The following is an 18,080-nucleotide window of genomic DNA, read 5'->3' as shown; positions in this document are numbered from 1 at the left end:
TTTGTCTGTTTGCAAAGATGGAAAAATTCATGATTATTATCTAATAAACATGGCTCTGACTGCATGGGTCATTTTTCGACCATTGTTCCAAAATGTTCCCTCTTCTTCAGTGTCTCGCCTTTGGTCTGGCTCAAGATGATTGTATATCCTACAGAGTAATGTGAATAGAATGATGAATGAGGGTGCATAGGGCTGCTCAAAGAAATGGCCTTGGTATGCATGCAGTATATGGCAAATGTCTCTTGTTGGCAATTGAAATGGAGGAAGATTCAACATACTGACTTTGCATGACTGATATGAGCAAAAAACAGACCCAACATTAAAGAAAAAAATACAGGCACAATACAAATAAAGGGAGAAATGTGCCCCATCCATCAAGTGGGGCCTAGTATTGAAGTGTAGAGCTTTCAATTATGTCTACTGACAGTATCACGTTTACAAGGGGGCACGCTTTGAACTTTTCAATATTTGAAAAGTTTCTGAGTTACTTGCTGACTTGCTTTGATAACCACTGTTTTATTGATCTGAAAGGATTAGATTTCAATCATTCCTCAGTTTGAAAGCTAATTTGACTACCCTTTCCCTCAGGATTTACAGATTAGTGTTTGTGGGTACATTTGTATGTTTATGTTTCTACAAGTCTTTTCCCCAGTACTCTATAAGCTGTTATTTTTGTGAGGGTTTAATTTTCTCGAATTTCGCGAATCACTGTTGGACAGCAAAACAACACAAGAAAATGCGGACATACGCGAGGGTAATAGCGCACTTACGATAGCACCGGTATCAATTTGGGAAAACAACATCTCGCAAAAATCTCTGTGATCTCCTCATTCGTGGATATTCGTGAAAATAGCAGCATGTATAGTGTAATATGTGCTCCTATCCCTTAAGAGGACAGTAAATAGATCGAGAGAGAGAGAGAGATCAGCACAATTAGACCAAACAGTCTTTACTGATTAGACACCACACTATTAAATGAAGAGAGTGTCAACTTTCCTCAAAATGATTTAATACTGTATTTTTCAGACAATTTTTTCAAAAGAATCATAAGACTTTCAAGATAAAGATATAAGTATAAATGAGTGTCTGAACAGTTACTAGTTCTGAGTCTCATCAAAGCCTTTGACACATGATCAATAGGTGACCTTTCCCCTCAATTTCTGGTTTCTTTCGGCAGTGGAAGAGGAAAGGTGGCCTAAAAAGAAAACCACTAAAAACATCATTTCCCCACGACCACCCAACATCTTTGTAAGAACAGAGGGTGCCTTTTCATGAGATGTGTTGAACAGCTTAATCTGTAGTCTGACAATTATATCAGAGCCATTAAAAGTGATTTAATTGTTTAACGCGTGAGAGGTCAGTTCAGTTCAGTTCAGTTATGTCTGCATTCCATTGTCAATTCAACAACAACAAAAACCTAACAAAGTGTGGCATAATAATATGGATTATATGTATTAATATACATTATATATGCAGTACAATCGCATAGAAAAAAACATATCAAGTAAATATGTGACCCGCGACAACGGTTTCAGGCAAAAGTCGCAAGAGAAAATTCCCTCCTAGGCGGGGTACAAAGGTTTTGACCATTATTTTTGTCAACTTAGGTTTTTTGCAGAAATCAAATCTTTGATATGTTTTCTACATCTACACTAAATTTCATAGCATAAGACTAAGGTTTTCCTATCGAAAATGGAATTTTAAGCACCCTATGTTGGATCGCACTCGTCAGTTTCGAGCTTCTTTCGAACGCCGCGCCAATATCCTCAGCGTTGCTACGGCGCAGGGTCTCGCATGCGATTGGCTGGTGCATTGCATACATTTACATAATTCGGCTTTCGGAGACACCAGTTGCAGCGTTTGGGGAATGCTTCGTCCACGCGTGCACGATTACATGCTCCATTGCTCTTGCTATCACGCTCGCTCTGTAGTGTGTGCTCTTCATTTAGCTTTCTATCCAAACTATTCTACCGCAATGTTCGACAACGGAAGTGAAACAAAAATCATGTAGCATGACATAATCGTGTGAAAAGAAAATTAAATATTCTCAAATTTGTCTACTTGTACATGTAGTAAAAATTATGACAGCAGACTGACTCAATGGAAGGTAGATGAGAGGAAAGGAGCGGTCACATGTAACCAATCATATTCACATACTACACGTCAAGATCGCACCAAACTAACGAGTCATGTTTGTTTGTCTGTTTGTTTGTTTTCATTTAATTAGCACCACCGAACAAAGCAACATACACTTGTATGCATGTCTTGTAAAAGCAAAACAAACAGGAACGTGACCCTTGCCAGCACTAGCAATTTTCTGCCTTCAAAAGGCACCACAATGAAAACGCGATTTGTAAATGTGTGGATTCGCCACCACTCCTGTTACATGCACACGGCAGTGGCATGTGGATGCCATTGCGTAATGTGTGCACCATACACATTTACATTGTACATGTACACCATACGTGCATTTATCGTATTCGCCATCTTGAAAGACGTACTGGTAAACAAACCCGAGCGAAATGCATTGTTTTTCGGCTCCATACGCTGAGCTCCGGGGAAGGTGCCCGGGAAATTTGACTCTCTCAGTGAGCCAATCAGAAGGCGATGTGGTTGCTAGAGGCGGAGCTTAACATCGATTGGCACCATCGTATGGATGGGCGATTCTCCCCTCGCATCGCCGCTCGGACATTGTCTTTGAGAAAGAGGTGAATCTTCAAAGCCTGTGTTCTCGCAATTTTGTCAGGCTAACAACTTAAAAAGTGCATTTTATTTCTCTTTCTATGCCCACTTATGGTGCCGAAGAATACAAGTGTTTTATATCAATGCAAAGCTTAGGAAATGGGCAATGAGATTCAGTGAAAAAATGAATTTTCAAAATTCCCGACTTTTGCCTGAAACCGTTGTCGCCGGTCACATATATTTAGCAATGTAATATTGAAGGCATACCATCAGAGGAAATCATTTTGAATAAAGTTTTCAGAAAATAAGTGGAAATGCACTGGACAATGTTCATGAGCAGAGCTTGACTAGGATGATGGTCCCACGTAATGTTGCTACAGAGAATAAACTACAGTAAAATACATTATAAATCTTGCCACTCACTGAATGAACAGCTGTGCAGAGGGCATGCGATTGGGTGAGGTAAGTATTGTGCTGTGATAATGTTGATCTGTAGAAGTACATGCATTGTATGTCAGTTTGATCTGTGAAATGTATTGAAATATAATGGCATTAAATCAATTTTTAAGGTAAATGGGAGCCTATGGTACGAAATTATTTATGGGTCAGAAATACATAGGATATTTTTAGTTCTTATTTTTTCAAAATATAGACTGATGTACATTGTTTTAGATTTAGGGGCAAAGAATTCCAGACACCTGACTCATGATGTTTCTGTGATTTTGGGGGTTAAGATGATTCTGTGGTCTTCATGACAATAATCAGATGACTGATGTGTTGGGTAAGAGTGAATTGAAATGGGGAATACATCCCAGAATGAAATCTGACATCTACCAATCCCTCGTGATTGTACCAAAAAGCCAAGTATTAGATTTCATGGGTCCAGATCAATTCTGCTGCCTTTGCTCAATGATGATGTAATTAATTACAGTCAAAAGATTGTGATTTCTTACATGAGTTAAGCTTCTGAAAGATCTCTCTTATTTATCCTAAAGTGAACTACATAGTTACCTGTGATTCAACATCTCTCATGCTTCATTTTTGTACAGTGCACAGAGATACACCATATTGTTATTGTAGTAATACTTTATGAACGTGGCATCATCATTATTATTATGATGATTTCATTACAATGATTTTTTTTTCAAAGCATTGTCATGGAACACACAGTTGATTCAACATGTTTCAAAGCCTGCATGGAGCAGGAAATGGTACCACAAAACTAACGATGGTTAATCAGTTTGTGCGTAAGCATAGGAAAGGATTGCACACTTTGTGTTTGGTAGAGACTACGTATACCTGAGAAGTCCCTTTAAGTAAAATTTGAGCTGCGTACGGTTCCAGGTTTAATCCCAGCTTCTAGTGAGGAAGTGCATGGGCAGGAATGCGTGCCGGAGCTGAATCAACATGGCCTGAATTTATTTCCCCAGTTGGGAGCCTGGCTTCAGGTAGATTGAAATGTCTGTCTGTCTGTGCTCATCACTCTGTATGATTAGAATTTGAACTACTGAGACAATTTCAACTCAAGAGCCCACCTCGCAAGCAGTCAATGGAGTCTATACTCTCTTTACAATAACACCTCTTAGTCTGATGCAAGCATGTTCTGTAGCTTTTAGTGCTTTCTACTTTGTTCTCATTCTCCAAGTACTTTCCAGTGCACTGCAAGAGATTGTAGATTGTAGCATTTCTTTGTCCGTGCTTCAGCAATTTCACTTTTTGAAAGCGAAAACCTGTTTCACATCTGGCTTTAGAGTTCTTGTGATAAAAATCTCACCATGAACTAAGCGCATTCATTGCTTTCAAGTGCACACAACATAAAGGGGAGAGGTAGACCCTATGTCACCGTTCATTGTCCAAGTGTGATCAACTTGGGGAAGCACCTGCTGCAGCTCTCTGTGTGCATTTCTGACTAGTTTCTGCAACTCTGGTGAACAACTGCATTATTGACTGAGTGTTTGCACCAGTGCACATCATTAACACGCTCCTTCTATGTCTAAGATGTAAAGATACATCTGTCCTCGTCTCTGTGGTAAAAATAGAATATGGAGCACCACTGATAACCAAAAAATCAATGCTCCGTTTTATATGGGCATCTTCATCATTCCATTCATACACGGAATAAGATGATCTTCAGAGAGAAAGTCAGTAAAGTTTTGGCATTGCTTTCACTTGCTTCATCATGCCTGTTTTTCTATCATGACATGACATGAGGAAAAAACAAACATATTTACATGTACATTCTGGAGTAATTAGAGCTGTTAATTGTTGCACACTTAATCCCTCTTTCCCTCCTCAAACGCGATAAGCATTTGACCCGACCAAATATCATTTCATGGCAATTTCTGTCATAGCTGCAGTTTATAATTTTCTAAATTCTAGAGGATCTCAGAATCTGCATCATAAAAATTTTCAACTGATTGTAACTTTTCTCAGTACGTGGTCAGCCACTTAATTTCGTTGTTATCAATATTGTTACAAAATTATCCATAATCACTTTAATTAGTAGTTTTGTGACCGGCAGTGATCATGTCTTATGATCATGTGTGTAATCATCAAACCGATACATGTGTACAATCACAAATGTTTGTAAACACTGTAGTAGTTTTTGTATTGCCGGTTACGTAATCTCAATGTTGAGTTGTTCGTGGTATTCGTTTCCCACCGCAGACTCATACATTTAACACTGGTTGAGTTTAATGTGATGTATATATTAAGCTTGTTGAAGCTGATGGAAATTTCCATGCATATGAGTATAGGACTGAAAGTTAGTCCATGTTAAACTACATTGGTCGTGTCGGTCGACAATCAGATTCCGGTTATAGAGGACTGTTTTAGCCTTCTCAACGTTCCCATCCAAGGTCTTGAGAGAAGTTGTTTTCCGTTTTTATTCTGCTAACTGAGTTAAAGTGCTAAACAGCAGAGTAATCCGGGAGTGCCATCCTGCTAGCCTGTTTTCCCTCGACGACAACGGCGATGATAGTTCCGTCGACTTGGCCAGGCGAACCACCAGGCGGTCGGGAGCCAACGCCCACCTGCGAGTGCTACACAGCAACCGGTGGGAGCCACACCGACATCGACCCAGGGCGTCGAGACAGCGTGAATGGCAACCAGCACCCAGCGGGCAACACCCTTCTGTCCAGCATAGTCACAGAGCTGCAAGCCAACCTGGGATAGCATCGCCCGCTGATTCGTCGACAACCCTGTTCATCGATGCGTTCTCCACGTGATAGCGTCTAGCGTCGCCTCCCCGCCACGTCACAGGCGAGTTGGGCCCCGACGTTGGTTCTCTTAGGACAAAACCCTGGCCAGGTATTACATTATCTGCATTTAAGTTACTTTTCGTTGAAACGATCCCATTTAACCTTGATTTGTTATGTTTAATTTTGCTATGTTGCTCTAAGCAAGAATGATCATTACGGATGGAAACTGATTGTAAAGCAAACTCCTAATAAAGTTTGGGAAGATTTATATATTTCAATTTATTTAGACCAATTACGGTCAGCATTTATTTGTGTGAACTTGACCGTAACAATATCAAAATTTCAATTTTACAAAATGAGCCCCAGCTTTGAAAAGAATCTTTCTTCCTTTTGCAGATTCTAAAATAATACGAGATTTTAATGACTTACATCTACTCATCCTATCATCTTGAAAAAGAAAAGTGAATCATGACTTTGAAAAAAAAAAATCACCTATTCTCAAAAACAAAATCAAAACAGGCGAGTTGAAGTGTATCAATCACATTTTAGAATACACCAAATACTTTTTAAGATTTTGCAGTAGCATTACGAAACGAGTAAAAAGAACACAAAAATTCAAGCCATCAATCCATCCTCCCCCCCCCCCCCCCCCCCCATCAGTTGAAGATGTTCTGACACCACAACATTGTAATATCATCCTTGTCTAGTCTCATCTTCCATAGCTTCGTCCCATTAAGCCCTTTGCCTCTGGGCTCTGATGCCGACCATCTGAGATCTGGAGAAGAGATATTATGATGCAGTCACCAGAACTGAAAGCAATGAAGGGTTTCAATCCATTAGGAAAACATCAGCATCCGTTCAGCAGTGTACCACAGAGCCTTGTAACTTATCACCGCTGTCTGAGCCTATCAATAGCCACTCAGCAAACGACTCAGTGAAAAAATCAAAGGTCTGAACACATCTACAAGGACCTTGCAAATAGGGAGTACAAGCATTACCCTCGTATCTTCATCTTTTCAATGCTCAGTCCAACCCTAGAGAGAAATGCTGGGGTTTCCCATACAGCATATCAGCAAGATCTACAGACAGCATGACAGAATTGATATCATACTTTTTTTTTTTTTTTTTTTTTTTTTTTTTGCAATCAAACCAGCTTCTATTCATACACTTATTCCATTTACAACAGACTTTTTTTTTCATTTCTGAAATAGAGAAGATAATCTTAAAGACACCAGTATGAATTAGGGGGATTGCATTAAAGTCCCTTTACAAATCTAGCGAGAGTGAGAAACAAAGTTGTTTGACATATGGAATGTAAACCATTACATGTACCAGACATAATAGGACTATACTGATGTATAGCATTTAACAGAGAATGGGGGGGGGGGGGGATGAATGTTGGCAAGCTTGTTCTGTCAATCAACAGGCATATGGTTGATTCTAACATTTTGCTACACCTGTGGAGTAAACAGATCAAATATGGGAGAGGGGAATCAGTGTATCACCTGAAAACTGAGTGACATGCACAGTTTTGCAAGACATGGTAACCTGATGTAAGGAAATCAAGCTACAACAACATCTTCCATGCACCTTGCATGTGGCATTTGAGACCCCAGAGTGAGCGTATGCAATTAAGCAAATAGCTGCAACCAGTACAGCGCTAAAAGCAGTATGAAGAACATGTTAACATTACTTGAAGAAAAAGAATAATCATTTTTTTTATTCATTGCATTTTTTTTTTTTTTTTTTGGCGAGAGAGAGAGAGGGAGGGTAGGGGTGGAAATTTCATGTCAGAGAATGCCTGTAAAGCAGAGGTAGCGTTAAAGTCAAAGTCACGAAATGCGCGTTATAGCAAAATCAGTCCGCCCTCAATGGGTTAAGAGTGCTTCAAGAGCACTCCAGAGCCCCTTTGAGCTGTGTATGAACAGACAGTTGGGATCTGGAGCGCTCTAGAACTTATGCCCCTATTGAGCCTAGTGCCCTAAACTCTGTATTATAAATTATCACCAGCATTTCAAGTGCTCCGGAAGTGGAACACAGCGCAAAATGGGCATACAATTTGTATGTTTGAAGTTCCCATGCACTCAGTGGTCGCCATGACAGTTATGTCCCTCTGAACCACTTTGTGTGTGGTCTCAGCAAGCAGTGATTTTCTGTATCATCAGATTCAGAGGGGCATATAAAAGTCGAAGTGCTTCAGGAGCGCTCCTGGGCCTAGCTTTGTGTATAAATGGGGTATTAGTGTGCTTGTACCACCTACATGTACTTTCAAATGGACTTATGGAAAAAAAAAAGACTGCCAACCTCAGGAACTTTTGCAGAAATTGTTCAGACTTATACCACGGATCACTGTCTATCCTCTTAACAATCACATATTTTCATAAGAGTCTGCAGCCCATTGCACCTATTCAGCAACAGTGGACAAACAGAGTGTGCTATGGATGGCTTATGCATGTTACTAGTAGTTGGCAAATGTTTGAAAGCTTGAAAGCATTTACAAATGTACAAAGACACACATTTAAGCACTGAAACACACACTGTCAATTCCTTGGTTTCATATTGTGCCTCCCATTTCTACTTTGAGAATTGAGCTTCAACCTATATTCACACACTGTCTCTTTTAAAATCACATATTGTTTTTCTTTTCTCCTTCGAATTTCAGTTCAGTTCACGAGGTGGCACACTGAGAAACACAAACATGCCACAACAGTGCAAATAAAAACGGGTACTCTGGGTGGACAAAAGGGCTTTGTTTTTTCTACCTCTCCACTCTTCTATGTCCAGTGCAGTCAAAACAATTTTTGTCACTTCCTAACAATAATTTTTCTTTAATACAAACTCATTGACAATGCACCCTTTTCACTTGTGTTGCTTTGTCAGTATGGTGATACGTTGTTCCAGTCTGCTAGAGACCTAAATCTTCAGAGATTTTCTCTGCATTCCCAAGTCATCTCAGATGAATGGCCTGGATTGCGCCTAAGTCCTCCACATAAATTCTATTTGGCTTGAGTATCCAAGCTCTCTGTACTAAAGGATGGAGAATACCTCATGACACAGTTTTCCCCATATTCTATCAAAGTCTTCACTGGATTTTTTCTCTTTTTTTGGGCGCTTGTGTCTTAGCCATGAAAATGTAATATTAATCATTCAGCCACCAGGTTCCTGCTGCCTTGCTGTTTGTTGCATGTGCATGTGTATGTGTGTGTGTGTGTGTTTTCCCTCTGGTTTCTTTCTCCTCGTGGTTAGTGCAGAAAAGATGGGATTTAGTTGAAATACGTTTTGAGGTATAAACCTAGTGTGGCGTGAGGAAGGGTTTCTGCGGATATGTTGGGCAAAACTCTGAAAAATCCCCTTGGAATGGACGGCAATCATTGTCTTTACACACCATTTGAGGTGGAAGCAATGTATCGCACCTTGCCTGGGGGAGGCCACCGTCTCCTGGGTAAGCGAGCTGATTTCTTTTCCACCCTAAACAAACTCTCTTTACAAGCTAAAAACACATTCCCGTGGCCAAGGGATGAAGCGCGTGGGTCATGCAGAGAGTCAATAACAAATTACTTGAGGAAGAGGGGAGCGCTTTGGGAAGCAGAGACACAGTTTGCAAGGCACTCGGCCGGTCGTGTCTGCTCATCAATTTAGCTGATGTAGCTTTCTTTTTTTTCTCTCTCTCTCTTAAAAAAAGTGTCAGCAAAAGCGTCGTAAATCTACTCTGAATTCAATATTTCATAACGATCATGATATCTCCCTTGCGCAGGTTATTTCGCCGAGCTGGTATATTTTGTTCGGTCTTAAATGTCATGACATTTCGCGCTGCAGGAGTCAGCAAAACGAGTGGAGAACAGAAGAAAGGAGCACCACATCACACTCGGGAAATGGGGACGTTCTTCATGACTGAACACTGGAATGCACTATCATTCCAGAGCTGTCCAACAAAATGCAGCAGTGAGTCCACTGGAAGAGCTCTTGCAATACACACAGACATGCAAATAGAAACGCTTGATCAGATTTGACATGAAATATCAAGACAAGAAACATCACTGCTGTGTCAACAGATTATTTTGTCAGACATATCTAGTCTTGACCTGTCATTAAATCTGAAGAAAGCTGTGATATACATGAATACAAGACAACGAGTGAATGCATACGCCTTTTCATGAGTTGATTGTTCATTAATACATATAGTTTTGTATTTACTTTTTGAACTTGTACTTCTAACAAAATGCAATATGATATCATTTGTAAAATGTATATTTTGTATTATGTATTATTTTTCACTGAATGGAAATGAAGTATAAACGAACGGAACTGAATTGAATAACATAAAGGTAATGGTAAGTTAGTGCCACATGAGATTAGTTTGTCACAACATTCCTTCACATACCATCAGAGCATGAATCTTGTTCAGAACCTGAAGTGCTTAGAATTGTGCTTACCACTTAACACACAATTGCATCAATAATGATGAATGCTTATGCTACCTAAAACATTAAGCTTAGCAGTTTAAAAAAAAGAGTCATACACTGCACAAGTATTTACCAGAGACAATTCAATTTCCCCCTATCAAAAGTGAGACCACGAAAACAAAATCACCTTAATTGACTGTATTTCAAAGACAACTATGTGTGGGTGGGGGTATAATATTGACTTTGCTCCATATTAAGTAACCACAGGAAAGCATATATGCAAAGAGTTGTAACAGATATGAAGTAAACTATGCAAAAAGAAAATTTTGGAGAGTCATGCTGCTTGTATCTGAGTAATGAAGTTGCATTGAAGGGGGAGGAGGGGGAGATCAGAGTCATGCTTGCATTGTATTCTTCCCTGCACGGCACATGTGTGCTTTGGCCGAGAGGGTCATGGAGAAATTCCACTGGCTCTCATCTTATGGCACAACACACATCATACACAGACCTCAATGGCGCTAGACAAGCACAGGGCCAAGGATGAAGAACCCCCATGGTGAGCAGCAAGGGGTAATGTCATGCATAGCGTGATCATTCTCAGAACTGCATACGCCTCATTGGATATTATGTGCATTTAAAAAAAAAGAATAAAAAACATGATGACACTTCCTGTTATTTCATTCTTGCAGTTCAACATGAAAAACCAATTTAAAAAAAAAATGAAGGGCTAACACAGAGACTCCAACCCCAAGCACCTTCTGATCTGGAGATTCTCCCGCTTAAAACCCCTAGCAAACGGGAGACTCCAACTTGTTGTGCGCGAAGCACAAAGTTCCTTGCAGCCTGGGTCGAGCTCTAGGGTTCTATATGCTCTCTCGTGCTATCTAAGGTTTATTTTTCAACATGCGATGACACTAAGTAAGAAATCGTTTCAAGCGGGAGAACAGGAGATTTTTCAAAAATGGGCTTTCGGCGGGAGATATCCCGTCGAAGACGGGAGAGTTGGAATCTCTGCTAACACTTGTCCAGTCTCCAAATATGAAGTTGCTCATACTGTTGAGGTATTGAAAGTTTTGTTGGCACTTAAAAAAGGACCAAATAGCAGATTTCAAGGTGCAGTATCATTTCACCATGCAAAACAGTCATCCTGAATACTTTTTTTCATAGTACATTAAAAGAAGAACGCATGTGTAATGATATCTAGATACACAAACAAGACCACAGTTGCAAAGGCCTTCAAATGTGCACCTGTCCAAGAGAGATGTGAATGTGACTTCGCTGCTGCTCTATTCTAGTGCTACACATAAATGCTACAGCAATTGTACAGAGGTGTGTGTTGATTAGCTTTTCTACACTTACTCCGCTGTAGTTAATTTTATTTTCACAGACAACCTCTTCCATATTTTTTTTCTACTCCAAGAGTGCAGTGCTACTTTCAGCAAAGCATTGTGTATATAATTACCGAGCGCTTTGTACATTTCAGAATTTTTATGCGTCATCATATTTGTAAGATGACTACAGGATGTACGTAAATGTGTGTAAACAAATAATATCACAGTGGAGGTATCACGGTTGTTGTAACTTATTCAACACTTTGGCCATAATTCACACAGGTAGTTCAAATTTAGCACAAGGATTATGCAAATTTCATCTACATACACACATGTGAAAGGTCCATGCCTATTACGTGCTTGTTTGTCTACGGATTGATACCCTGTTTAAAGTCCCCTGACTAGGAGGACCTCCAGAGGACATGCCGGACAATTTTTTTTTTTACTAACTCGGAAGAGGATGAGAGAGACCCCTGTTACTAGAGTTCCCTGGTTATCTAGCACAAGGTTGGTATGTTTCTATAGAAACCAGTGGGCATGCGTTTCTCCTCGAGAGAGGTGGGCAGTTTCTTGTGTGTACATATGAGCACTCCGCCACAAACAGCGCAGGTCGACAGAAGTGTGTGCCATGTTCACATCTAGACCGCATAAGAATCCCCTCGTCTGCGGTCAACACTGCACAACCTCTAGATGTAGTAATAGACTCGTACTAGGCTGTCTAGAACGACATTCACACCAAATTCATGCCAGTCTCACTCCAGACTCATGACCGTTTAGAGTCCCTGTTGTTTGAGGTAAACATGGCACAACCTCTACAGGCTGTGAATGTTTGGGGGGACTCTAAATTAGGGTATCAATCTTAACAATGAATTTGACTCAAACTCCTTGGCACATTTGGGTCCTTGTATTATAAAATAATGTCAATATACAATTTGTGTAATAACACTGACAGTAAGACTCCTAAAATCCTTTCAATCAGAGTACATGTTGCAAACTGAAGGAACAACATCCTTAGTATAACTACAGGCACAAGCCAGTAGCATAAAAATGGCACACAGTACTGTAAAAACTGTTATTTTTGTGAATTTTGCAAATCACTGTTGGGAAGTGACTTTAACAACACACAAAAATGTTAGTCACCGGCCAGGCATTAGTGCACATACGGATAGCCTCAGTGTTAAAGCCACTGTATACCACTGAGAGCAGTGATTAAAAATTGTTTTTAAAAAAATTGAGTTATCACATTTATTGCATATTATGTATACTTCAGTTGTATTACAAAACATCCTACTAAACAAATTTTTTGTAACAAAGCCACATGAGGAGATATCACTAATTTTCTCAATAACCCACAACTGTAGGGGATATATTCTAGAAACAATTTTAATGAAACTATTGTTCACAATTTGTATATCTTATTATATCTTATATATTATTCTGAAGAACACTTTTACATTGGTTGTTTCTATCCCTAACTCACATTTTAGGACTATTTTGAAGTACTGAAGCTGGGCCTATGTTTTTTCATCTGCAAATGGTAAATAGTGCCATCAAATTGCACAAACAACATCTTTTGGTGACTGCTGCATTCATGAAAATATCAACTTTTACAGTACATTCATTCATACTGGTATCTAACTTATGAATCCATACTTTCGTCAGCTTAGTGCATAATTTCTGCACATGTGTTAAGAAAAAAATGAAGACCACATACAGAGTACATTCTGAAGAAATTGGAGACAAGGTACTCCGTACATAGCACACCACACTGTGTTGCTAATTTCATCACAGATGGAATCTCACATAGCAGTCTCTCACCCTGTCTGCCTGATACCACCCCATTCTGGCCATCTCTCTACCCCAAAGCTGCAAATGCTAATAAGGACAAATAGGTTTGGTGAATCATTCTGCAAAATCACACCGCAGTACTTTTGGTTACTTAAATGCAGATGTAATGGTCTGCCGCCCTGCCCCCCCCCTTTTGTCCGTTGGGTTTAGGCATTTTGTGTTCCCATTGATTTTACATTTATTTAGCACATGACTTCTTCGACATCAAATTTGTCGAAATGGCCCAGAGAGAAGGAGGCACAAAGGAGTGAAAGAAGGCAAAGGGAGAACTGGGCAAACAAAAAGGGGGGGGGGGGGTAGAGGAATCACCAGATGGAAGTGGGGACAGAAGAGAGTGTGAAGATGCAAGGCAAAATGTTTCTAGTTTCCGGTGACTTAATTGAATCGGGCGGTCCCTGAATTCCTGTTTCCACTTCCTTCCTTCTCTTTTTTTCTCGCTCACTTTTCTAAACACTCCTCCGGTTTCCACTTTGGATGAGTGTGAAGACAATCCTTGCATCCCCCCTTCCACCTCCTCGCTTCCCCTCCCCACCCTTATCCCACCTACATGGCTCCCATTCTTTCTCACCTGATTTCTCTTGTACTCGTTGACAGACATCTCAAAGAGCTGAGCATTCATTATTCCGATCCCACAAAAGGTCAGGTAGTTGCGGAACACCTGCAGAATACATGGTGGCAAAGCCCAGAGCGGAAAGAGAGCGGGAGAGAGCAAAGAGTCAAAACATGTCAGAGAATTCCATCGCAAGTCAAAACAAGCAGCAAAATCATACATCAAATTAACACTTCTTTCAATTAACAAGACTAACAACAGGTGACCAGATGAGGCTGATTGTTAAATTTTGCGGCTCTAAAGAAACTGCTCTACTGACAAACTTCTTCTACTTTCAAAGATTGGGCTCCATATTTTTCTCTTTCTCTCATATGAATATACACATATCCATGTAAAGGATTATCACAGATTCGCCACTAGATTGCGCAGTGGGTATTTTCCTTTTGAAGTAAAAATTTAAACGACAAGAAAATTTACGTACTCTGACTGTATATCAGGGAGGATCAATGAACGGTACAATTATACTCTATGAAACCAGCTTGAAACACATTACACATAGCCAAATATGTGGCAAACAGTTGCCAACTAATTACGAGTGCATAAATGAAGTACAGTGCACTCCCGTTATAATGAAATGCTTGAGACCGGCAGTTTTCTTTCGTTCTAATGAAAGTTCGTTATAACCGAACAAATACAATATAAAACGAAAACAAGGAAGCCAAGCATATATGACATTCCGTTTGTTGAATACTCGTCATACACTGGAAAGCTATGTGAACAATAAAACAAATAGTTATTCAATTTCAGATTATTGTATTACAATAACGCAAGTTCCCCTCAGAAACTGCGTGACACACCAAGCGAACACACAGTGATGTGACGCGTTCGCCCATGCAGAGACTCTATAAATGCTTGTTCCGCTACGTATTTTCGAAAGTGCTCCTCAGTCCGTTACAACGGAGCACATTTCTTTTGTTTTTCTTTGTCAGTGGCGCTTTGAAAAGACTTCGTTATAACAAAAATTTCGCTATAACCGTGTTCGTTATAAGCGAATTTTATACCATAGACTTTAATGGCGATAATTTGGGGACCAGAAGTTTTACTTCGTTATAACGAAATTTCATTATAACCGTGTTCGTTGTAATGGGAGGGCACTGTAATGGGGGATAGAAAGACAGTGCAGATTCAATTACCCTTGCTGGATGATCATATCAATACTGCATTCATGCTAGTTGGGATTCAACGCTGACAAGCTGCATTCACACACTGCTCTATGCAAAATTGAGTTATACCACAATATTGCCACTTCAGCCATTTAAACATGGTGAAGCAAGTTGGTCTCAGAAGTTACTTTAGAACGACCACTGGTATACACTAATGGCCTGTCATTAGTTACTCCTGCTTGTTAGGCATCATAATTGCCTGGCCACCCTAAGGATCTGCATTGCAACTGGATGAAAAACCCCTGAATTCCTGCAGTGTAAAACGGTTGCTCCTCTGTTTGATGGAACACGAAAGTGGGAATGGCGTCAGTGCTGCCGTCTCTCCTGAGCTTGTTCGATAATGGAGCAAAGCCACAAATTGTGCTGAATAATACATTACGTTGATGAATAGTTGCCATAATTCCACAAAGCCACTTCGTGTGACAAGCCCCTTGTCCAATATTCTGCTCTGCTGATGACTGTGTCAATCAACTTTTCAGAATGATTCTGTGAATGTGTTTGTAATTATGGTATGCATTTTCCAGTTCTCTTTCAGATCCAGTTAAAAGAAAAGGGTTTATTTCGCATATTCTCTCTCTCTATCCCTACCCTCTCTCTCTCTTTGTCTAGATCTTAATGTCTCTCATATTCTCTATCTCCCTCTCTTGCTCTCTTTTCCTCTCTCTCTCTCTTTCTCTATCAAACATGCACGCCCACCACTCTCCTCCATCTCTCCAAGAGTTCAGGGGTGGTGGCTATGTTTACACTGCATACATTTCCCCCTCTCCTAACAACAAGTCCATCATTTCTCTACAAAACAGTGGCATTAGCGGAGGACACGCCTTGCATTCTCAACAGCTCTACATATGCGTGCAAGGCCCGATCCACTTCCTGATGGGCATCTAACGAAGAGGCTTGCAAACACACCACGAACTGCATGCAAAATAGGAAGACTGCGAGTCGCCCGTACATCTTTCCAAACACAAAAGTTGAACCTACTTTCACATAGCTCTGAATGTTCCTTCAAGTATAAGACCATTGACATATTCCCATTTGCTAACAAGTTTGCTCCGACAGGGCAAGTACCACTGACTGTCATACTCCAGCTGATGGTGTCACAGGGGTATTGATATTTAACAATACTGTCTGTTCTTTTAGGCTATCATCCCAAGAGAGTCAATGTGTTGGTATCCTTGAGTTCATTTTCCTTGTGTCACAACTGATCCTGAAATGTACTTTGCAACCAGAACAATTACTGATACTTTGCACCTGCCTGATTTGGAGACAAGCTAAACACTAAACACTACACTGCACTATCAAACATGTTGAGATGAGTAGTCTTTACATTTTTTAGTAAAACAGAAGTTTTAACTTGTACAAAAAAAAAGAAAAAATATGCCCTACCTCATTATATTCATAAAATCAAAAAGGATTGTATGAAATTCATATAAATGAAAATAAAATGAATTTTTATTTTACACGAAAATCAGACACTTCAAGAACAAATTACTTAAAATCTAAACATGTACAACATGGAAGGTACATAAAAATGGAGAAATGTTCTGCACTGGCACACGAGCAAGAAGGCACATCTTATTACTGATGACCATCTACACTTTACCTCCAAAAAGATGCACATAATGCTCATCTCTCCTGGTCCACTCTGCAGTGATATTCATATCTTCATTTCAGGTGATACTACACATGCTCTGTGGGGTAAGTACGAAGTGCTTTGGAGGATGAGGGAAGAATGGTCAAACATCGCTTGCCTACAGTCATTTATATCGATATTACCCTGACATTTTAGAAAACATAGGGTAGTATGCCAACAAACTTCTTTGAAAATGTTCCTTTTTTTTTTGTTGAAAAGCCACAAATTCCTCAGGCATGTTCCAAGCTAGCTCTACACTCACACACACACACACACACACACACACACACACACACACACACACACACACAACACACACACACAATACAATGCTATGTCTGTTGATTTTGACACAATAACAAAAATGAAAGGCCACAAACACTTTAAAATCCTTTAAAACTCTATGTTGGATAACTGCCAACATAGCCAAGACAGAAATGGTCACAAATTCAAATTAAAGAGGCAAGAAGCTACTAATTCTTGCTGATTAAATCAAGCCCAAAACACTAGCAGTTCTGAGTCAATATTCATACTCACACTGACATGACAAAGATGGTCGCACAATGCAAGGTTGCGCCAAATCAGGTTAATCTTACTCAAAAGAGTGCTTATAGTCATTCTTCAACACTAAATTCAGATACGAATTATGTCCTAATCATCTGTTAGAATATCCAAGCTCCCTGCCATAATTGGAAATGCTTGCCAATTCCTGCAGGCTCACAACTCAAGAAAAAAACAAGGATTTTCAATGCTGCAGCAAGGTGTCATTTCAAAATGAGTACAGGATAAGCACAGACTGTGAGGGTGGGGATAATAAGAAATGGGGGGGGGGGGGAGGTGCTTGCATCTAGAGAGCATGAAAGTGGAGATCAATGATATCTTAAGGTAAAAGATATGGCTTGCATTTCCACGTTACATCAAGTCATCTGCAAGGCCCACTTACACTCAAGGACAGGCAATGCTTTCACGAAGCTGTAGAAATCCATGACAATGCTAAAGAAAAAGAAACAGCAAGCATCCCCTGTTTCTTGGGGCACATGTAATACAAGCAGCTTCTAAGCTCGGGGGGGGGGGGGGAGGGAGGGAAGCAGGGGTTGGCAAGATCGTAGAGGGGTAGTGCTAAAATGGCAGCTGCATCCACACACTCCCTGCATGCAAATGGTGTGTGACCACAGATACTAAATCATCATGAGAGTGTAGCTTTGCATGTAGA

The 18,080-nt window shown here is 40.1% G+C and overlaps 1 protein-coding gene across 9 annotated transcripts in view; it reads right to left on the bottom strand.

Moving 5' to 3' along the window:
- Positions 1 to 18,080, bottom strand: part of LOC139724336 (cGMP-specific 3',5'-cyclic phosphodiesterase-like) — a 178,622-nt gene that overhangs the window by 99,475 nt on the left and 61,067 nt on the right. For all 9 annotated transcript variants that reach the window (XM_071635482.1, XM_071635483.1, XM_071635481.1 and 6 more), the window contains exon 4: positions 14,033 to 14,122. In XM_071635482.1, the coding sequence (XP_071491583.1) occupies positions 14,033 to 14,122 (90 nt within the window). The remainder of the gene's footprint in view (positions 1 to 14,032; positions 14,123 to 18,080) is intronic.

Source organism: Diadema antillarum, unplaced genomic scaffold (assembly GCF_040938485.1).
Source record: "Diadema antillarum isolate AM-2024a unplaced genomic scaffold, OU_Dant_1.0 scf00000211, whole genome shotgun sequence".
Taxonomy (NCBI): Eukaryota; Metazoa; Echinodermata; class Echinoidea; order Diadematoida; family Diadematidae; genus Diadema; species Diadema antillarum.
The sequence above is the reverse complement of the archived record's forward strand: the minus strand, read 5'-3'. Positions and strand labels throughout refer to the sequence as shown.